This window comes from Lepisosteus oculatus, chromosome 2 (genome assembly GCF_040954835.1).
Source record: "Lepisosteus oculatus isolate fLepOcu1 chromosome 2, fLepOcu1.hap2, whole genome shotgun sequence".
Taxonomy (NCBI): domain Eukaryota; kingdom Metazoa; phylum Chordata; class Actinopteri; order Semionotiformes; family Lepisosteidae; genus Lepisosteus; species Lepisosteus oculatus.
In genome coordinates this window covers 11688758-11712431 of record NC_090697.1, presented here as the reverse complement: position 1 = coordinate 11712431, position 23674 = coordinate 11688758, and the positions used below count along the sequence as shown (strand labels likewise).

General features: G+C 44.2%; 1 protein-coding gene across 4 annotated transcripts in view; it reads right to left on the bottom strand.

Moving 5' to 3' along the window:
• Positions 1 to 1710: 1710 nt before the first annotated feature.
• Positions 1711 to 23674, bottom strand: part of zdhhc14 (zinc finger DHHC-type palmitoyltransferase 14) — a 96563-nt gene continuing 74599 nt past the window's right edge. For 2 of the 4 annotated variants that reach the window (XM_069197166.1, XM_069197173.1), the window contains exons 4-9: positions 19717 to 19854; positions 17345 to 17393; positions 15700 to 15802; positions 14519 to 14628; positions 11856 to 11958; positions 1711 to 2840 (exon numbers count right to left, since the gene is read on the bottom strand). In XM_069197166.1, the coding sequence (XP_069053267.1) occupies positions 2493 to 2840; positions 11856 to 11958; positions 14519 to 14628; positions 15700 to 15802; positions 17345 to 17393; positions 19717 to 19854 (851 nt within the window). In that variant the 3' untranslated portion in view covers positions 1711 to 2492. Of the gene's footprint in view, positions 2886 to 11855; positions 11959 to 14518; positions 14629 to 15699; positions 15803 to 17344; positions 17394 to 19716; positions 19855 to 23674 lie in introns of all 4 variants that reach the window. The other 2 variants (XM_069197152.1, XM_069197160.1) reach the window with 1 other exon arrangement.

Sequence of the window (23674 nt, the reverse complement as noted above, 5' to 3'; positions counted from 1 at the left end):
AATGATCCTCTGCTGCCACCAGATGGCGCCAGATACCCTTGGAGGCACCACAATGAGCCAGCCAAGCAGCGAACAAAAGACAAATTCACAATCATTCCCGAGGCCTTGCAATTCGTAAAGCTGTTAATAGCACCTTTGAAGTTAGCAGCGGAGTGTAAGAACATTAGCCACACATTAAAATGATTACAGAGGACTGAGCTGTAGTGCGTTGGAACATGCTTTAATGTTCACAGTGGAGCTTCTGGCATTCCAGTAGGAGAAAAAAAAACAGCCATCCCGTTTCCTCTACCTTGGCAGGCAAAATGAATCGGAGGTTTTTCCATTGCAGGTGACACGAGGGCCATTTTAAAATGTGATGGGGCAGTGGTCAAGTACTGCAAGACGTGCGCAATGCGGATTTATACGTGTCCATCGTTTAACAATCAGCACGTGATGACCAGGTCAGAAAGCCTTACCTTTAAAGGCACATCCTGAGAGTGGGTTTTAACAGATCTCCCGCACGAGTGTCAGAAATGACAGGTATGTCTGTCTCTGAACCCAGCTTAATGTGGCGCAGTGGGAGGAGTCCGTCATTCTAGAGGAACAGATGGCTGGATGATTCAAATCAATTAGTTGCCGGCGGCCAACTCAGAACAGCAGCCGCCTCTCTGCTGTAACCTGTTCCTCTGTTGTTATGTAACGGCAGGCATGGACCAGAAGTAATGCACCAGTGGAATTAGGACCACAGCATGTTCTAAGATTAAAGATTTATGTTCATGTTTAAGATTAAAAACTGCACGCACCAATTCATCCCCTTTATATCAAAAGACAAAACAAAACTACCTCTTTGTGGTTTGGCATCTGTCTAATGTTTTTTTTTTGCTTTTAATACAGGTGGAAAAATACCTGGAAAATGCTTAAAGCGGACAAACTTGGGATTATTTGTCGATCCCCGTTTTTTTTTGTAAGGGGCTTTGAATGAATGACACGATCAGTTCAACACTGGAAAAAAAACAGCAACCATGAGACGGTGTCGCTCAGGCTCCTCTTGGTTCCTCTTCCAGTACAGTTAAATCTGCTCCTCTGTGCCTTGGTTTGAAGCTCTCATCTTTGAGAATCTCAACTCCAAGTGCTTCATACAAATTTGAGACCCGTCTTCGCTCCAGGAGGGAACACGTCCACAAATCCGACGGGGTTTTGGGGACAGCTGCAGGAAGTTTCGCCAGAGCAAGTCAAGCCATAAACAGTTGCAGAAGCCTATTACAACACAATGGTCACTGGGGACTTGCAAATTGATGCCTACAGCAAGGGGTAAAAAATGTTTATACCTCAAGAACTCACAGATTTTTATAGCTCATGGATGAAAACAAACTATGCCTTATCTCTAAAATACAACTTGAATTTGTTTAACATTATGCTAGAGGATGTACTGGTAAAGCGTCTTAATATTACCAGGTGGAATGTTGACCACCTTTTCCATTTTCAAGACAGCTGCCTCTAGGGATGTGCCGTTTGGTCCAGCACTCTTTACTATGGTGTCCCTTTTTCCGACGGAGCTCTGACATCCCTGTATTCCACTTCATTTAGAGCCTCGAGACCTGGACTTTAAACAAATGACCAAGTTCTGGCGAAGGCTTATACTTGGTTTCAGCTGTATCAGAAATAGGCCAGGAACTGTGAAATTTAAAATTCACTTCTTGCGTGGTTGGTGGAGTATAAAAGTGGGATAAATTAAAAGATAAAAACTCGGAATTTTATTAATATCCACAGGAAATATAACAATTGGGAGAAGAAAATGGTATGGCACATCACAATACCATATCTTTAAACACTTAACATAAAAAAAGTTTAAATGATATGCAACACGATGCAGTAACATCAAGTTACCAGTTGCACTGCTAAACGTCGGGAACATTTTCAAAGATAGAAAGGCATTAACAACGTCCATCGGCTTTAAATGAGCTTGCTATGTCCGCTTATAAAATAGTGCCGCTGGACTCGCGGATATATAAAACAGAAAAAAAGCAGCATTGGTAATAAAGTTCAGCAGTTTATATTATACTGCGTGGTTTCCTCGACACGTCGGGAACATGGCCGTTACTTGGCGAGTTTTTTTCTTTGAAAAAAGTTCCTCTGGGAATGTCACTGCGGAGGCCTGCCCAGCTCGGCCTGTGAGGGGGGGGTAAATTCACAGCTGCGCCCAACACCTCCGGCTCTCTCGGCGTCCGGCGGGGGGGGCACCTCTGTCCCAGAGGCCTCTTCCTCGCCTCAGGCGTGGCCTCTCCCGCGCCGCCCGAGAGATTTTTTCTCCCCCCCTCCCCGAAGTGGAATCCTGAACAACACGAGAAAAGGGTCCGTTGTCCTCGTCCGAGCCGCGCGGCTCCTTGGCCCGGCCCGGGTGGTATCGTTAGCGGTGCGGACGGTGTGTGTGTGGGGGGGGAGGGGGTGTGTGTACGTGTGAGGTGGGAGTCAACGGCGGCGTGCGGGCGGCTGGGGGGGGGGTTTGTTGCGGGTCACACGGAGCTCAGCTTGACCAGGCCGCGGACCGAGTCTTCGTGGAGCGAGTCCTGGCTGGCGGGGTCGAACAGGTGCATGGTGTGGCTGTGAGCGAGCGGAAGCCCGGCGGGCAGCATCCCCGGCGGGGAGGGCACCTCCTCGGGGGTGAGGAAGTGGTGGCCCTCCTGCTCCTGGCGCGCGGGCAGCAGGTCGGCCTCGTAGCTGAGGTTGGGCATGGAGGTGGGGGGGGTGGGCTGGCCCAGGGGCAGGGCGGCGCAGGGGCTGGCGAGAGAGGTTTTGCCCGGCAACGGCGGCTCGTCGGCGACTATGATAGGCTCGCTCTGTAACAGGGGCGTGGCGGCGGCCTGCAAAACGAATTTAGTGCTCTGAATGCACTGGTCTTGGTCACACTGAGACGAGAGAGAGAGAGACATGGGGGCGGGAGGGAGAGAGAATAAACACAGGGCCAGGTCACCGGGAAAACGGTCAGGAACAAAAGACAAAGGAGGGGGAGAGGGGCAAGTAGAACAGGGTTAGAATAAGGAAAGGGAAGAAGGGGAAGAAGAGGAAGAAAAGAAAAGAGACATTAGTTACCTCATTTAAATGCAAACAAAACCCATACATCACAAGCACGCAAAATGTGTGACGGCACAGCTATGAGGGTCAAGGCTGAAGATAATGGGGTCTGAGCTGGTAGGAGGCACGATGACAAACACACTAATTCACTGCCTGTGCGCATTAGTGAATGTAGCAGCAGCTTCTCAAGCAACACACAGGATATGAACAGTGTCCACCAGCAGGTGCGATTCTTCCAGTGTATCAGGCTTTTATACTACTATCATCGGCATAGGGTTAATAACAAACTTGTTAGTAGTAACATTTAGTGGCAACAGCAGGAACAGAACTGATCTTAACAACTCTCTTCAGAAGTACAAAAAACAGGGTTACACATCTTAGCAGGAAATGAAACTGATGAGCACCAAGATGCAGAAGCATTAAACACGCTGTCAGGTCCAGTGTAGACAACTCTAGCTTGTGTGGCCGACTGCAGAAATGAAAATCTATCAGTCCCCCCCGCATGAATGCTAATCATGGAAAACCAGGAAAGTCCAATTAGAGACGCTGGCTGAACAAGGGGAAATTGTTGGGTCCTGGTTAAGGGATTTTCTATGGTGAAATTATCAAGTATGTTTCCAGGATAGTGCTAATTCTGTCTTGAGCAGTTTGTTTTCCCCAGCCATACTAACATTCCACACACTTCATGCTTATTTCGTTTCGAAATACATGAGAGCAAAAAGGCCCGTCCAAGTCTGCTGCTCTTTACGAGCAAATTCACTTCACTCCGGAACGGCTACTTAAAAATGCCCCGAACAAATCACACGGCAGGAATGAATCATGGGGGGTGGAACTGCACACAAAGGAGAGGTTATCTAGACCATTAACAATAATAGGATTTAAAGGCCAGTCTTCTATTTGTTAAAAGATTGGGAAGCAACAATAATGACTGAACTGAATCCCTTCTGTGGGTGTCTTAGCAGCCTCAGCCTACGCAGGAAATGATAAAAGATTCAAGTTTAGGGCTGCGTTAGCTGATAACGAGCTGAAGTGGATGTGATTACAGGTTCTGGAGAAGAAGTGGGCATCGGTTGCAGAAGATGCAGAATTGTCGCCTGGGCTGCTGTTTCATCAGAACAGCATTTTTGCAATAGTAGCTGCACACAGTAATTAATCACCACATTGCTCTTGCTGATGCCAGAACAGGGAACAGGGGTCTCTGTTCAAAGCAGAATGGAAGTTCGCAATCCACTGTAATTCAATGAAGCAAGGGAAATTAAATCACTCATTAAGATATCCTGTACGTAAACCAAACTACTTTGTTTTATAAAATAAATGGATTCCTTCAGAATTGATGACGCTTGGCCTTGTCCTCCACCCCGAGTCGGCCACACACAAGGGACACGAAACGAACTGCCTGCGGACAGTTCCTTCTTTCGCAGTGTTGGAATTAAACAGGTGGAGGTGGCTCCTTCAGTGCTGTGTACATATGCGACCAATGAGCAGAAGACGGCGTGAAACCAGGACAGCACAGGTGGGAAGAGCAACAGTCATCATGCATGTTTATTCAGAACATTTTGTGCCATGCAACAGGGAGAAAGAACCACAATCTTTCCAAACATTTCAAATTCTAACAAGGTGAACAGCCATAATTATTTCACATGAGGAATGCTAACGGAAATAAATGATGATCAGGCAAATTGCAAACACATTCAATGTAGCCCCCACATATACAGGCTATACATGGCATTCGGTACTGATATCCCACACCGAAAAGATGTTAGGAATCCAAAGAGGAATGTGGCTTTCGGAATTCTATTTATGCTTCAGACAATTATTTCACAAGGGCAGCCAGTGATAAACACCAACCACAATGCGATAAAACCGCGCCGTGCCTATTGAACGGATGTCACCATTTAGCTACGAGTTTAAAAATAGCTGTAAGGAAAGAAACGGGGGAAAAAAACGTCTAAAAAGCCAAGCAAGAAAAAAATATTCTTGATTTGATTTCAGAATCTGCACAGGTCTGTAACCATTTGGTTTTGCAATGTTTGCATGGAATCAAGCGAAGCTTTTTAAAATCTTGACTGGAGACATTTTGCCCGGTGTGGAGAGGACTGCATGTGACTGCCCATGACAAATGGCTTTCTCTTTGATCTCCCCCAGAGAAAATGAAAATGGGCCATGGAAGATGGAAGATTATTCAACAGTCTCTAACCATTAAATATGCATTTAAAAAACAGAACACAAGATTAGATTTCTCACTCTAAAAAAATAAATCATTTTCTTTAACCAAGACTTTTACACAAAAGGTTATTTACACAAGGTAATATTTTACAAGTACAAATAAATATCCTTGGAGGCTTAAACTGAAATATTGCCTTTTTAAACTGTGAGTGCACAAACCCCCAAAAAAACAACGATAGAGCCTGGAGGACGTCAACAGGGTAAAGCAGTGGAGACAAAGGTTCATGGTACAGATGCACAAAGCAGCTCTTTGACAGCTCTCAAAAATAACTCAGGACACCTCCAGGCTCTGTAAAAACACAGGAGGTGGCTGTGAGGAATTGTCGAGTTCCAGGAACACATCATTCTGGGGGAACTTCACACCAGGTGCCATGCAAACACCACGCCAATATAATCGGAAGAGAGAGACAGGTCATCCACACAGCATAAAGCTTTCTCAGTCTCTTCCCCAAATATCTAGGTCCTTCACAACCTCGGAGCATATTACACTAACCTCAAAAGAACTATTCTGAAACTTATAAATTGTTTGGTATAAAAACACTTCTTTCCCCTCCAATCTGGAATTGGTGGTCCAAAGTCAACTGGTCTGAAAACTTTTTTTAGTGCTACAGGGAGCAGGCATTACTGAGAGGGGCACAGCACGCAGTACCAAGCCCGAATCAAACAGCCACAAAGTCAGGAAAGCAGAGTCTGAAGGAACGAGAGGTCAAAGGAAACGGGACAGATTTGGCACTGGAAGAGAATGCACAGCAGCAGCCGAAGGAGATTCTGCTTAAAGCACAGGACAGATCATCCCAAGACGGAGGAAAATCAAAAGCTGAAAAAAAAACAGTACCCCGAAGGGCTCAATAAATCAATTTGGAAATATTCAAGAGAAAAAAAACCTTTACAAAAAAAAAGATTAAAATCAACAGGATCCAGTTAAGGAAAAGGGATTGCAAGCACAGATAAACAAAGGATATTAGCAAGGCCAGAAGAGTTGCTACAGATGCTATTTCATTGGAGACTCTGTAATAATAAAAGGCTCTTTCAGGCTCTTTCTGAAAGGCTCTCTCAGTACTGCAACAGCAAAGAAGTCATGGAAACAGAACTAAACTAGACAATCCCCTGTTTGGAAATAAGATTGCAGGGGATAGTCAATACGGATTCACAGAAGGCATGTCTGAGCAAGCAGCGAGAGCAATGGACACACACAAAGCATGACAATAGAGCATAGAGGCATATTTAGATTTTAAAATATATATCCACAAAATTTCTCAAAAAAGGACTGATTTCAATTTCAAGATTTCTCCAATTGCAGTAGGCATCCAGAAAAATGGGAGTTGTTTGAAAACTAGTGCAGAGATACAGAGGAGAGAGTACAGACGAGGGGTGGAGGTCCATTCTGGACTGATGGAAATAGTGGTGTACCATAGAGATCGGGAGTAGGGTTACTGCTCTTCCTGATTTCTATCAATATCCTAGATTGTGGTAGTCAGTAAATGAGTCAAGGTTGCAGGCAATATGCAGGTAGGAAAAAAAAACTGAATAAAATATGGGAAATACTGAGTTGAGGAAAAAGGACTGGCATTTAAGTTGACATTTTCTCGATGATGTGTGGAAGCACTAAAAACTTTAAACAAAATGTTAAGATACATATTTAAAAGCAAAGAATTTCAATCAAGGGATAGTATGTTCACATCCTGCAATGCATTAGGTAGATTTGAATCAAATTCATAAAAAGGTTTAATAAAAGTGTGCACACTGTTAGTCCCCTAACCATCAAAAAGACGTTACCACTCCGGAATCAGGCCAGAGAAGATTGAACAGACACGTAAAGTCAATCACAAAGACTACGAGGAGACCTCAACCTTAACCGTAAGACATAACCTCACCTAAACTCACCAGCTTTCGTTTGAATCTTACTTCCGAAACTGAAGAGATCTTTTCTCTCTCCAGCCTGCTGACACAATTCTGAAAAGCCTTACAAAGTGGGAGCAGATTTCAAGCTGTCACTGCAGACTATGCCCGCAGTCTGTCAAAATGTATATCCAAGGTCAGTCAAAAATGTCTTTGTGTTGACATTCTCTGTCTTTCACCCAGCTAAAAATGTTGATTCAAGGATTGATTTAAAAAACTTTGAAAAAGCACGCATCACGGGTAACTCAACAAACAGGGACATCACTAGAAATGATTAAAAGGCACTTTACATCCATAACATTGCATTAGAAATATATGAATGTGTGGTGATGTCGTTTATACTTAAACAAAAGTCAAATGTTGGTCATAAAATTATGTTCTCTGCTTCCAGCATCTCTATATTCAAGGGATCTCCTCCTGAAAACTACAATGCTGCTAATTTCATTAGTTTAATGTCTTGTCCTACTACAAACTGCAAGATTTTCCTACACCCTGTGTTCACTAACCATTCCTTCATAAACATCTTTGGACACATCTCACTCATCTTACGAGCAAAATCAGAGGGGTGGCTATCCGTGCTGCGCAACAATATTTTCACACAACACAGTAGTATCACACTTTGAGCAATAGTATAAGAAGTATCAGCGCTTTTGTTGCTATAAAAGCGAAAAAAGAAAATGGACATTTTAAAAACTATTTTTGTGAGTCAATATAATTGACCAGTAAAAAGAATACCAATGTGATAGTGATGCAGCAAGGACATCACAGGTGTAGGTCTCAGCAATACTCATTTAATATTTTTTCCTCAACATTGATTAATGTACATGTTCATTACATATAGGCTGTTTTGAAGCAGAAACATTGTTTAGATTTTGGGTGTGTTTAAGAGCAACCAAAGGCACTAGGAATTATGGCATATAGGAGCATTAATCATCTATTTTCAAAAAGACAAACTGTTTATATAGTAAATCAAGACATTTATAGCTATACCACACTGATGGGACCTAAAAGGAGAAAAACAGCTCCTTAGTTTTTGACTGAACACCTCTGAAGCACAATTAGAAATGTATTATTATTATTAGAAAGTTCTGATTTCGTAAAACGGTCTTGGCTAATAAATATGCACTCATCTCATAATTCATAGCAGTTTCTTCACAGGAAGGAAAGCAGTGGGCCATATATTATATTTGGCAAATCATTACATGAAATAAATCTAGAGGTAAATAGCAGCATCGTTTAGGTCTTAATGCTATGTAGAAGCACAGCTTTGAACTTTTAAAAATGTTTCTTTCTGACAGAGAAGATAAGTTGGACAGTTGTAATGTCTGAAAAATAAATACATTAAATTCTGCGGTGAAATATACATTGAATGAGAAAAGAAGAATGAGTTCCCCATCTCAGACCTTGAAATGGATGCTTCTACCATTGAAGGTGTGAGTGCCGTAAGTAATAAACACACTGGCCTTCGCATGAAAACGGCTGAATTAAAAACGTCTGTTTTCTTTTCGTTTAATTCACATTTGCTTTAATCTGTTCCAGGAAAATGCCACTTAATGAGCACTTGTGCAGAGGACCTTCAGATGTTAAGAGGCAGAGAAAAAATCTCTGGAACATCTCTTTCATCTTTCAGAGCCTCCAGCGAAGGTCACATTAGGTTCTCTGCATTCTTTGTCTTCAGCAGTCAGGCCTTTTTTACAGCCTCCTTCCCTGTTTGCTCAAGACAGCGGGAGACTTTCATCCATGTTTTGTTGTGAAGCGCAGGGTCTCCCAGCGTACACATGCTCCCTCCCACCCCAGGGTCCTCAAAGAGCTGCTGAACACAGGCCAAGGACATCACTGTTGCCAGGAAGCGGAGATATTTTGACAGTCTAAGTTCTCTGCTTTTAGAATATGTTGATTTTACAGAGTTGCGATTTACTATAATCATTAAAGTTATGCAAAGGAGAGGGGCCTTGAAGGGACACAGGAATTTCTCGGGGTTAAAAAGAGCCAGATCAGATGCTAGCCGACACATAACGCGAGAGGAGAGCAGAAAGGTTTTTGCTGCCTCGCAGTTTGACCACAGAAAGTGGGGATTCCTTTGTGCTGGGCAAAACAAAAGGACATTTTAAGAAACCCTCTGCAAATAACTTTATGATAGATGAGCTACAGAATCTCTGCCCATTTTAGACAACTTCCCTTTCAGTGCAAATACTGTGAACAAATGCCATTTGAGTACAAACTAAGGCCCGGATTATGCACGTACATGTTGTGCTCTCGTGTCCTGTATAACTCGGGTAACAATTGCGGCAGGTCAAGTGTGCAAACAGGAGATCACCACCATAGGTGATCTTTGTCTGAATTACAAAGGCGTGGACTTGACATCAGAGATGATTCCAAAAAATGAGCAAACAAAACGAACCACGCGTGGAATCAAACAATAATGTGCACTCAAATAATAATTAAACCCCTTTTAAAGCTGGGTCTTAAGGACTGTCATTCAAGCTTCTGATACACAATGTTTTTGTGTTTCGGTTTAGAAAGGGACGTCATACAAGCTGGATGACTGATCCGTTTCTGCCGTCAGTAATATGTCCTTCCCCAGTTTTCGTGCCTGAAGCTGAAGACACGGCACTATTGCGCACCTGGTTTAAACTGCAATACAGACAGAAATGACTGTGCTAAAAATAAAGTAAGGAGCTTTTAAAAAGCTGCTTCATGTTACAGGTGATAAATGCCCATTTTTTTTTTTAAACGGGAGAAAATCTTACAAAGCACTTCATTGTCCTGTGAGCTATCAACACACCAACACCTTGAGTGCTACTGATGGGCGAATCTCTCTAACAACTACACGTCTCCAATGTCTCATTCAAGCTTAATAAAAAAGTATAATTCCCACACAACTTTGCCACACACTGGGCAGCATCAATTAAAGTCCCGATCCTGAGAACTGTGAATTACTCAATCACCTAAGCTTGGTGTGCAGCTTTCCGTCTCACAACAGCAGAATGGATGTCTTAATTCTCCTTCTAGGACCCTTATCGATCGAGCTGGCGGGGCATCGCCAGTGCCCCCAGGCCCCGAGAGTGGAAAGTGACACAAAGCAGACCGTGCTACACAAGCAAGTGCCCAGGCTGAGCCTGGCATCTGCCCTGTGTCAACGGAGGCGTTGAAGTAAACTGTAAGCTCGACCATGGGAATCTGCCTGGGGCTCTACAAAGGCAGCTGCTGCTTCAAACCCGGGGGGTGGCGGGGGGGGAGGCCTTTAAGTTTTACCATTACAAAATAAAAAAGAAGGAAAAAACAAACTTGGTTTTACATTGCATTTCAGGAACACGAAGCACACAAAAAAAGAACTGGCTGGGATCCTGGGATCAAGAGGCTACCAACTACCAAACAGGCTAGAAAGCCTTGTCACCTTTCAAGACGGAAAGCACAAAGCGCTCCCACACCCACCCGGAACTGTTTCTCAGACACAGGCACAGACACTTCAGATAGAGCTGTGAGCATCAGGTCACAAAGAGGGCGCCATTTCCCATTTTTAATTAAAAAAAATATATAAATTCTTACATTTCATGGCTGTGTGTGTTTTCAAGCGCAGTGCTGAGGCACTGTTAGAAAACAAAACCGGCTTTTAAGACTTTCTATGGCAAGAAGTGAGAAAGTTTGACCCCAGAATGAATGTGCCATGATTGGCTTCACGATCTGATGGAGAGGAGTTAAAGAATTAGCACAAGGTTCCAGTTCTCTCATGTGGTCATCTTCACAAGCAATTCGATATTTGCTCAAAAACAGCTGCACAATCCCCCAATTGAGAGAGAATGGCCGTGTCTCACTCCTCTACCACATGCAATTTGAAGAAAACAGAAAATACGTTCACTGCCTCCAGCAAATCTCTGTACATCTGAACTGGGCAATTACAGAGGTCATGCTGAACACCCAAAAGCCTTCCACCATTTCATTTCTGTACAACTACCAGAGGTTTATTATAATACAATCTAAACTGCTACATCCTACCGTACATCCTCTTTCCCTGTATACATCTGTAATCACTTGATATTTGTTCCACGAGAGATGGGCTTTGACTAGCGAACGACATGAAAGACGCAGTTAGAAAAGGCCATAAACCCACAAAGGAGCAATTTAATTACCCTTGTGCTGAGAGGAACACACCGCACAGCTTGAGGCAAGTTATGGGCTTTTCTCAGAGTGGAAGTCTCACCAAACAAAACAGTGTACACAACAAAGTGGGACTGAAGACATTCCCAGAGCAGAGCTACAGGGAAGAGACAGGCCTGGATTTGAATCTAAGAAAGTATATTTGTTATAAAAAAAAACTAAATCATAGAACACAACAACACAATCTTAAGAGTCCCAGTAGCATTCTGACATACCAAAAGGAATCAATAATGGGTCAAAAGTTAAAAATATCACTGATGGCAGCAGAAAGTCAGAGACAGCAGGGTGAAAAAGCGGCAGGATAAGGTTAATGGCTTTCAGTGACAAGCGGGCGGTCATCTTGGAGGAGAAACGCCACTCGGATCTTCACCGCGCACCACTCTGTGCTGGTGCGACTGGCCAGCGCCGCCCCCATCTCACCAGTGAGACGTGACTAGAGCTCCTCTAGGCGTGGCTAAGGAGAAATGCAGGTTGAACAGGTGGGTGTCACTCTCGAGAGAACGCTATGGGAGAGCTCCTACCATGTGGCTCTGAGACTGTGTCGCCCCGTACATTGTGATCCCGTTCGACGGCGGGACCGGCTGTGGAGTGTCTGGCTGAATGAAGCCTCTTCTGTCTATCAGACTACAAGGAAAGGAGAAAAACAGAAAACATCATTAGATTTTCCAGGTCACGGGTGTGTTAAGGCAAGAACTGATTAGAAACATTGGCGGACTGACCCCTTATTACAACGGGCACCCGAATGTCCAGGGAAATCAGAAAGGATTTCTCTAATCCCACTGTTGAAACACTTGGGTAATGACCTTGTAGATGCTAGCAGATGGTACATAGCTAGATCCTTTCTGCCCAACATCTAAGCTCTTTTGAACAGCTCAGCCACACTGAAGCCGTGCATAAAATCAACATAGAAGCTTCAGTCCAAAAAATATTGAGGTCTTTTCCTAGAGAGCCCCAGTGCAGTAACAGGCCACCCGACAGATCAATTAAAGAACAAGGTTATCCCTATGGGCAAAAGATCTTCATTCTTAGTGGTCAGTAAATTAATTTAACAAGCCAGCTGTTACTGATCTGGTTGCCTATTAAACCTGCTGGACTGGAGATCCAGGATCAGGGCTGGAGAGGTCAGATTCACAGCAATAACCCTAGGGATAGCAAACGGCTAAGAAAAGACTAAAGATTTCTATAAAGAAGTCTTGATTATTAAAGGAAGTCGAGAGTCCAAATACTGATACACGTGCAAGAAAGCGGAAAACAATGTTATATTTGAACAGAATGTCTTGCTAAAAGGTGAAATACGTCTCATTGGACATCGACGTCTGCCTGAAATGATGATTTATGAACTTTACAACAAGGTTTTGTATGGTACGTTAACAATCATGAAACATCCATTCTAGCCCCTTCATCCAATTCAGAGTCGCGGGGGTACCGAAGCCTGTCCCAGAATGCAATGGGCACAAGTTGGGGTACGGCCTGTACGGGGCACCAGTCCATCTCTGTTGTCATGAAATCAAATTCCACAAATGCAGTTTTACACTAAAAGAATGTTTCCCTCCAAAGGTACAGCAGATGCCACCAAGTCTGAACACTGCATTATGAGGAAAACCTAACGTTTCTGTGCAGCACAAGCTTCCAGGAATCACAGCAGAAATGCAACCCCAATTAGTGTCTCGCCCGCTTGGAGAGGGAAGACGAGGAAATCCGGAGAAGCTTGTGACTGCGGTTATTCGTCAATCCAGAAATAATGGAAGACTCACATTAACATACCGGGATGGCAGGAGCTCTGCTACAAACCTATGGTTGAAGAAACGCCGTGATAAAACACGCCGGGGTGAACAGGGGGCAGCGGCCAATCAGAATGAGTTATTTTTATTATTCGATGACGTCTATATTGCCAAGCACCATTTCCTGCGGGTGAGGATGTGAAAAACGACAGCAGTGTGGGTGACTATGACTGAACATGACCAGTCAGCCACGGGCCCACAGACGGTCCTTTACGTAGTAACACAGATCTGGACCTTGCACAAACATCACGGTGTGTACGTACAGACCTGAATAAAGCATTGACATGTAATTTAAGTATTTAACTTATGTTGCGGCACCACAGAAATAATGGAAGAGGCACTTGTCGAGGCTGTCTGGAAGAAACGTCATCTGACTCTGGGGACTCCAGATTGGTGTAATTTGGCAGGAGGAATAAACTGTGTATTGAACCTGACTTGACTGCAGGCAATCGGTCAGCTTGCATGTAAACTGCACAACATTTCATTTGCTAAGACGCGTCTCCTCTGCTCCACTGTGGGGTGGAAGTCTCTGTTCTGGAGAAAGACAGATGGCAGCCACCTGTCAGCTGAAAAATACACCTTTTTCATAAACTAAGCGCTTGAAACGAGGGTTTCGTTCAAGCTAGATCAAGACGCCACCAATGTGCAACCACAACAGAATGATTTCATGTCAATCCAGCCCTCAAGACTTTTTTTGGCTTTGAGGAAGAATCTCATGTATAGCTCTGCATGTATGCTAAACGCGTCAGATGTAGAACATTTTAACTGCTGTTGAGTAGCGCAAAGCTATGACCTCTACAAGGACAGGTGACACGTCCTGAGAAGAGGTTAGAAAAATATTCCACGTTGACAGTAATTCCAGTCTGATTAGTTGAGGCAAACAACAGAGAGTGGGGGGTCGACACCTGCAGTACTTGTAGCAGAAAGAACCCACACCGCTAACACTGAACCGCACGCAGCTGAGCGTGTCGAGGAGTGGAGGAAGCAGTGGTTCCCCATCACGATTTGGAGATTGATCGGTGTCTGAGCCAATATTCTTTCCTGGGCTGAACCTCCCAAACACAAATTTTAACATCAACCAGCTGAAGGTGAGGGGGAACATTTCTGTAAAGAATCCGTCTGTGTGCTATGGGCCCATATCCGTTTTCTCACAAAGCCAGGTGCGGCTAACGCCCCAGCAGCGAAACTGTTTTTCTTTTCAAGCTTTTTCCTGAGAAAGTAAAATGAGGCTCCAGCTGGCTGTTTTAGGCCACTGTTTCCACAAGCGTGGCAAATGGATGTCCTGTTCCTGCTGCTTCGCCGGATGCACGTCAGGCCCCGTAAGGAAGACAAACCCGCCTCGGACGCCGGTCCCTGCAGGTGCACCCTGGGAGAGCGTACCCGCCCAGGGTGCCGGGTCTTACCTTGGCGGCAGAGGCCCGCACAGGGCGGCACAGCAGTTGGTGAAAATGTTGCCATAGCTGTAAGGGTTGTAGTTTTCTTTTCCCCTTTTCGAGGACCACGATCCCTTAATCTGAAAGCAGGAAAGAGAGTTTACCGAACCACACCGGGCCCATCCGACAGCACGGCTGCTTCCGAGCTCCAGCGTGACCGGGTGTCGTTTTGCAGCACTGGTCTGCATGGAGTCTGCATGTTCTCGCATGTGTTCACCTCCCAAAGACACAGTTGGGCATGACTGGCTACTCCAACCTGCCCCCTTCTGGTGGTTTCAAGTTTCTTACTGGCCGCCCCCCAGGACAAGGAGTACCGCTTCCTGGACTACACATGAATGGACCCAAACGGGCACACTGGACTGAACAGCATCCTCTCTTTATTAGATCACTTTATTGGCCATACACTATGTATGAGGAATTTGTCTTTTCGCATTCCCCAGCTTGGGAAGAGAAGGAAGAGAAGCTTGGGGTCAGAGCGCAGGGTCAGCCTTTTATACGGCGCCCCTGGAGCAGTTGGGGGTTAAGGGCCTTGCTCAGGGGCCCAACAGAGTTGGATTCCTCTGCCGGCCGCGGGATTTGAACCGGCAACCTTCCAGCCACAGGCGCAGATCCTTAGCCACAGAGCCTCCATTCCGGTGTTTGTGGTCTTTCTGATGTACTGACACACTTGTGGACAGAAAAGCTCCTTGTAATGTGTACATTTAACTCTCATTCATATGGCATTTAAATTGGACCCTGCCTGGGCAACGACATTCCTCTTTTGGATTTCTAATTTGCAGGTTTGGTTCTCTGTGAGTGGAGTGCAAAAGGGGAGAGAACATGCAAACAAATTAAATTATCTGAAGCATAAAAAAACAAGACAGTTCACAGTTCAAAAATGTGCATTGCTTAGGTATGCAAAGTATTTTACCCTTAATCTAGGAAATGTAATTATGTGTCCAATGATAGAGGTCTTGAAATTCTCACAACACTTAATAAAAAGCCTGCAGAACATTCAGACTAAATTCAATTCAATCTAAATTGGAAACCTATTAGTCTGTCATGCTGAAATTTAAACTGTATAAAATAACTGATAAAGGTACAATCTGAACTGGAAAACTAAACCGGATCTAGTCCTAGAGGAATGAGAAGAAAAGCAGTGAAAGACTTACATCTTCGTTAGTGGTCTGGTTGGAGCTGATTAAGTAGGTATGAAACCCCGACAGGCCCACTATAGACCACACAGAGAAGAAACACACCACCACCTCCAGCACAGTGCGACGAGTTAAGGAAGATGGTACCGTCAGCACAACAGGAGCACCGATACCGCAAACTCTGAACACATTTTTTTTTACCCCAAGCTGTTAAAGGTACGCACTGTCTCCCCCCGACTCCCCAAGATCAGACGCACGCTACTTGAGATATCATGAGCAGCTCTGAAACACGACCGGAGGCAGGAATGTCGACACTCCATGAGTCAGCCGGCATTTACCGCTGCTGGCCTTTCTCCTGCATCTTTCCCTGGAAACAGCGGGCACGTGGTAACATAAGAACACCGTGCCTCTCCGCCTGCTGGATTATCGCCAGAAGCCCTTTCATGTTTCTCTCTGGCAGACACTTGTTTCAGTACAAGATCTCCAAGTCACAACAGCCCCTCTCCTCCTGAACTTCGCCCGGTTTCTTTCTTTGGCCTTTCGCCTTCGTGTTGCACAAAGGCGCAGGTTTTAGGCCTCCGAATGAAGTAAACGGCTGCCAAGGGTTCTGAACACTGGCAGCGCGTCTCAGAAAGTCCCACTCTCCTCCAGCACTTAAAAACTACATCTGTACATGCTAAACCACTGCAGGTGTGAACCTACTCACGTGTCCCTGAGGGTACCCAGAGACATGCTTACCCACTCATAAAAACAGATCAATCCCCCTCCACACTGTACATGTGTAGTGCAACGCCCAGGCCCTTCTTTCCGTTTCTGGAGGACTGTCAAGACAGGCCACCTCAGCTGTGTAAACACAGCACTTACTAATACAACATGTAATATAAGTACTGTATATAAACGTGCAGCATTTTTCACTGTCTTCGGTTTTGCTGCAAACAAAACAGTGGAAAAATGTCATAAGGCATGCAGCATGACTAGTCAGTATATTCAATAACAATAACAAAAAGGCAAGCAAAGCCATGAGTATTTTAATGCCCTTTAAGAAATATACCTAAAAAGGACGATACAGCAGGTGCCTGTTAGCCTGAGCTGAACTGGGGACATACCAGCATTGATGCTGACCGGCCAATAGCATGGTTGGTCATGTCAGACGTCTTGAGGTGCGAAACAAACCGGAGTTTGAAAAACAAAGGTTAACGTCAGTCCGCCTCTAGTCGGTTGTTCAGCTGCATAAGGACATGACTTGACAGAAGCCAAACTCCGGAGGACTGAGGGCTCTGGGAGGCCGGCGGCGCTGTCTAACAATAGTTTAAGCCTCAAAACAGAGATGTCTTGTGTCTGCGACTGACATGTAAACAGCAGTTAGACTCCAGTCATAACTCAAGTGCCGAAAAAAAAAAACATTCCTCTAAAAAAAAAAAAAAGACTCGGATTATCATGTGCTCTGCCGACTCTGAAACCAGCGCAGGGAGGATTCTAGCTGCCATTATTAAGATGGTAGATGCAGCTGAGCAGCTTGGGGAAGTCAGATGTTCTTCATTACAGAAATACAAATCAAACATGCAGCTTGGCCTGCCTGTATGTTTTAATAATGAAGATCATAGGTAATCCTGCAGAGGCGGCAGCCCCAATTATAACAGAAACCCAGACAGGCAAAGGATATCTTGCAGGACTGTCCTTCAGGGCATTCAGGAATCCTGACCGGTGAGATCCTGAAAAAAAACACACACACACACGCATATAACAGCCAGACACAGAACTGCATGCAGAATCTCAAATAAAAATGGTCATTCCTGGCATCATAAAAATATGTGCTACGATCAGGAAATTACACAATGATACGCCTCCTTACAAACTTCACACATCAAACATCAGGAACCCCACAGCCTACACAGTGAACAGGACGACTTATTGGAAATAATTATAATTATTATAATTGCTTACACTTCTATGGTAAGCAGGTGATGGGGATCCCCTCCACCACCACCAGTGTGCAGCCCCACTGGATGATGCGACAGCAGCCATAGTGCACCAGTACACTCCCCACACACCAGCTCTCAGTGGGGAGGAGAGCAGAGTGATGCAGCCAATTCATAGAGGGGGATTATTAGGAGGCCATGATTGGTAAGGGCCAATTGGAAATTTGGCCAGGATGCCAGGGTACACCCCTACTCTTTTCGAGAAGCGCCCTGGGATTTTTAATGACCACAGAGAGTCAGGACCTCGGTTTTACGTCTCATCCGAAGGACGGCGCCTGTTTACAGCATAGTGTCCCCGTCACATGTAATGTGCCGAAATGTAAACAGTGACGGCCCCCACCCCCGTTTGTGCTTGCTTACATCTAGTGCACACACAAGCCCAGCACACGTCCAGAACAGCACGGGCAAAACAGCGGGCCTGACGTTCAGGCCGAGTGCAGAGGTTCCGACGTTGGTGCAGAGGTACTGCGGCACCAATCAAAAGAAGAGCGCCGTTCGAATATTAGAGCACAGCAAGTTCTGAAATGTGATGGCGCAGATCCAAGGGGGCTGCAAGATCTCGGACTGACCCGACCACTCTCTCCACAAAGGGCTGGGAACACAAGTGCTGTTGCCTGGCCCGTTGCCAGCTACGTACCGAGAACGTGAAGCCGAAAATAATGCGGAGAGCACAATTTCCATTGAGATCGTTTTCTCTGCCATTTTCTGCTCATACCGGCATACTAGCGGGATGCATTCTAGCACGAAACTAAACACTGAAATAATATTTGACTGCTCGTAACATAATGACCACCGTGAGAGATGGGGAGGCATGCGATGCTGACAGGCGAATGATCCCAGGTTCAATGAACTGTCCAACCAATCACTTCGGTGATCTTGTTTTTGGCTTGAAAACTCACCAAATCCTGCCTGTCCTCTGAATACTGCGATAAAGACTGCGTTTCTAAAAAGGAAATTGTCTAAAAAACATCTACAGTACAGGGATTGAAAAAGTTATTTCTCTTTGACGGTCTAAGAATGCGAGTTGTTTTCCCTCGACTGTTCAAAGTAACAGCTTATTACGGATCACTAACATCCTCTACTTGTGAAATGAAGTATTCCCAGTAACTGCCACTTGGGAATGACAATTAACTAGGTCAGCGTTTGTGGGTGAATAGGTTAAATATTTTCTCAACAGATGAAATTAAACTTCATCCAGCGTTCTCAGAGTTCAAGCCAAGCACTATTTGTGGACTACCTAGCAATATGTCAGGTCATCAAGTCTGGAAGTACAGCTAATCTTCATCTGTGAAAAAAAAACAGACCCTATAAGCATTTCATAAGTGCCCTCATAAAATCAATTTTAATCAGAGTTCAAAAATAGATCTGTGATGTGTGCTGAAAAAAATGAATGCTGGATAAGCAAATATTATATATTGTTGACCAGTCACAAGCTGGAGCTTAAGGGATGTTAAGAGAAAAGGTTTGTTTATTTAATTTAAAAAAGCAGTGCAAAAAATATTCCAACAAATCAGAAAGTCACAAAACATTTTCTTTGAGGATTTCTACTCACAGACTTTGCATTATGCTCACCAAAAAACCACAGGAAGCACTTTTCTTTCAGTACTGCTAAAATCAGCTCTGTGAGGTCAAGAGGCTTTGAACAGGAGAGAACGATGACGATGACTTAGAGAAGTGTGCAAGTGGACCTGATATAAGTAGCCAAAACCCTCGAAACGTTTAACCCTGACAAAACCAACCCAATTAACAACTTCAGAATAGTCAAACCTAAACCACAGGACACAAAAGGAAACTGCAGGTAAGTGCAAGTAAAAATGAGAACAGTGGAAAGGCCGTCTGGAACACGCTACACCTACTTTCAAGACTCATCTGAAGGAGATCCTTACGTCATGCAGCTACCAACTATCCAATGAGCTAGCTGGACTGATTGGTCTTTATTTAGCTATAACATTTTATCATGCATTCTAAAAGAACACAGATTCTCTTGAGTACAGCATGCATGTTTGTACAAGGCTAAAAAACTGAGCGATTTAGGTCTTTATGTGCCTGTACTTACGCAGGATGACGTGGGTGATCACGAAGGCAAATATAAAGATTGTCAGGAAAGACAGTGACAGAATAAACATGTAGAAGAATCTGTAGTTCCTCTTCCCCACGCAGTTCCCCACCCACGGGCAGTGGTGATCAAATCGCTCTGCAAACGAGAAGAGAGACGGAGAGCAACGATAAACACCCATAAAAAAAAAACACGATCGCTTTGTGACTCAGGGCTCCTGGGCAATTCCAGGTGAAGGAAATGACAAATCTGAGAGGAAGGCAGAGGGGTTTGTGAATTGGCACGACTCGGATTCGAGACCGAAAAGGGCAACTTCAAAGCAAACGGTTACAGATGAAGACTATCGACTGACTCAGCTTTTGCAGTCCTGCCTCGCAGTGGAAACTACTGTTCAGGTTTCCAAAACATGACCTAACCTGACGGCATCCAAAACATCCCGTCACAGGGACACAGGAGCAGCACGAGCCACACGACATAAAATGAATGAAACAGTTCCACGCTCTTGGTATCTGAGGGCGTTAGAATACACTCGTATAATTTTACACTACTTGTGATGTTGCATGACATTCGAAATTCTAAACAATTTAAAATGCAACAAAACAGGATCTTATCAAAGCCCCCTTAAAAAGAAAACCAATGATGTAGCCATCTGCCCTTCACCTCCTAAGAAACCAAACCCCCCAAAAAATCAGAGGCAGATTGTAAGATGCACTAGATTTACAGCAGGGACCCTGTGGCACTGAAGACGAGCTGAACCCTAAGAAGAACAACTTCCCAGCTTCCTGTCGAGATGCAGGCGAATTGCTGGAACCGCGTCGTCACCACTGAGAATACTGACTGGGAAGACAAAGCAGAGAGGAAAACTGGGAGGACCGCTCCTTGGCTGAAGAGACGTCAACAGCTGCTGCGATGCCGCTGTTTCTCCACACAGACACAGGGCGGCGATGAGGGCAACTGGACAGGCACTCGAACCGAGCAAGTTCCTTCCTCAGCCTGACGCCCAGTGTGCTTTTCTCAGACCGGCAGTAAAGTAGTAGTAAGGACATTTACTAGTAGGCAAGTACATCACTGCTACTAGTGGCGGTAGTAAGAACAATTTTTAATTGTTACATTTAAAATGTGCGCGCTTCTCCTGTGAATAAACTGCTGGTCTTGGAAGAACAGTACATTGAGGAGAATAAGGGCAGGTCAAATCTGAACTGTCTTCTTACTGGAGGGTGGGTCACATACGTTGCAGGTCCACATTGGACCCAGTTCTTTAGAACACACTGCAGAAAAAAAAGCCAAGATGTCGTCTGCAGACCTGTTAACTTCGTAAGGAACTTATCAGTATAAACACTGTGATTCACTATTACAAGATAACCAACTTATCCTAAAGTAAGATTTCTGCTCTTTCACCAGAATCAAATGTTTTTTGTAATTCTTTATTTGTTTGTTTTGCAGGTGGAGACACGGTGGAGACTTAAAAGCTGAAAAAACAAGTTCCCCAAAATGATATTTTTTGTATCATGCTTTTATGGCACTGTAGTAGCTCAGTTTTAATCCTTATGCTCACTCGATCTCCATAGTGTTAACTAATGATTAAGTACTGACTGGGTAATTGTGACTGTTCTGGACTGCTGCACTCCCGGAGTTCTAAGGAAATCGAACATCCTTTAATCTAAACAAGGTGGTCTGAGGGGTCTGAACAATACTGGTTTGTCCTGGAGGCTTTACTACAGAAATAACTCCCGGGTTACACACAAGATTTTGCTGCTCTAAAACCCAACCACCATCTAAAGCCGTGAAGCCCTTTACATACCAAACATTCCTTTATTCACACAAATGTGTCCTCTAACCATTCATCACTTAACCAATTACTGACCTTATGTTCACCCAGTGTGTCTAATGACAATAAGTAGAGGTCAATACTAGCCTCTAGTTATATTGGTGCGAGAAGAAATATTCCTGAAAGTGAAATTAACTTACATTTACAGGCTAATTGGGAAGTGACATAAGCTCTTGCATCATATCTTAGTTTTACATCTATAGTTTCCATATTACCACCACCGGAACGCTAGATATGACATCTTCCTTTCAACACTACGAGGCACAGAAGGTCTAACGGACATTGCTCTTTTTAGAACATACTGATGGAGGCTATTTTTGTCCAATTTTGATTTATGAGATTGTAAGAATAGACACCTTTATTGATCACAGCCTAATGGGCAGAAATTTGAAGTTCTCCAATGATCAGATGCATTTAGTAAGGCCACTGAACCTCTTAAACATCTTTCAGCTGGGAAATTACTTCATATCACGTTTCCTAAAATAAATTTGCTTATCAAAAGGCATGAACCTTTCAGGGTGTATCAAACCAAGACAGTCAAGCAATAAAAACTGCAGCCTCAAACAATTCTGCCCTGCATTCTTTTTCCCAAAACAGCTGTAAGCCCAAAGTAAAAGTCCCTCGTTTCTAGTGGAAGGGCTTGTGAAACCAAGAAACAGAGGTGGAAAGATAAAAAGGAAGAATACCTCATTTTAAAATATAAGATCGTCAACTTGTGCGGTGCCACGAATGTTCTTCAGACCACACAAACATAAAATCAGAAAATTGGCGCACAAAAAACCCACACAATAAAGATTCTTCTCGTCTTTCCTTTCGTCCTCGGTGCAGCGGAGCTGCTGGAGGGTCGGACTATGTTTCAGTGGTGGGCGAAGAAGCTTTCTTCCTACATGTACAGTGGTGTGGGTTCTTTGGACAAGGAATTGCGAGTCTAAAAGGCTACCTGCTGCACGGAAGAATTTTCCTCTACCATTCTAATCAAGCAACACTAACAATGGCAAAGTATCATAATCATATTACTTTGCGGGGGGAAAAAAAACAGTAAGGGTACACACCAGCTTCTTTACAGCACATACCCTCTGCACATGTTTTAGATCTAGGTCCTGCAGAACACATATACACAGAAATACACATCAGAAGATAACGCAACTCGTTCTTTTATTGTAACTTTTAACACATTACTGTAAAGGAAGACCCTGCAAAAACAAGTCAAGAGGTCTAGCCAAGGCCTCTCTCCTGTTGTGGACTCTTGATCCGTTAAAGAAACAGTTTGCCCCCAACATGAGTAGTAGAGTCCCAGGATCCTGTGTGCATGACTCAAACACTTCCACCCCTCACCATCCCAGTCCTGTGGTTCAGACTCCAAAAATACACCTTAACATGCTCTGAATCCCCAGAGCCTCAATCCCTCCCTTCTGACACAGCTCTGCTCTTCAAAAAAGCTGTTCATTCACAGATCTGTGCTTCAGACTAACAATCTAAGGTACACTGGCATTTTGCTTGTAAGTGTGTGATACTATCTGTTTTTGTCCTGGCCACTTCTCACTTCAGAGAAGCAATCGCACACAAACCGCTGAATAATCTGATAAAACCGATTGATGTCTTTATGGCAGGAATCTATTTTTTATGCATTAACATAATACACTTCCCTTTCTCTCGACTGGAAAAAAAAAGAAGGCACAGATACACTTTTGTCACTGGATTCAAACATGCACTTCCGCTGAACCAGAACTGAAAAAATCAGCTCATGATGAAATGAAGAATTTCATGTCAGGTACATCAGTGCTTGAAAACATGAGGGGAAATTCCAACAGGGAAAAATAGTTCACCCCCTTTTACAAGCATGTTTGTAGTGAGACTTGACCCTCCTTCCTGGGATAATCAGCTCAAAACAACTTCTGTTCAGAGCATCCCGTGTTAAAACCACACAAGACTGCAGCTGGTTTGGGGGGGGTGTGTGATGAAAAAGGCTCAGCTCACAGCAGATTTACTCCACACCATCAAGCCAGGACACTGTATAACCTGGCACACTGCAGCAGGAATGAGGGTTACAAAAATACATGCTTGCCGAACTGCCAGCTTCATCTGCACAGCACTTGCAAACGCTGGCAATAAAGTAATGAGTCCTGTTAT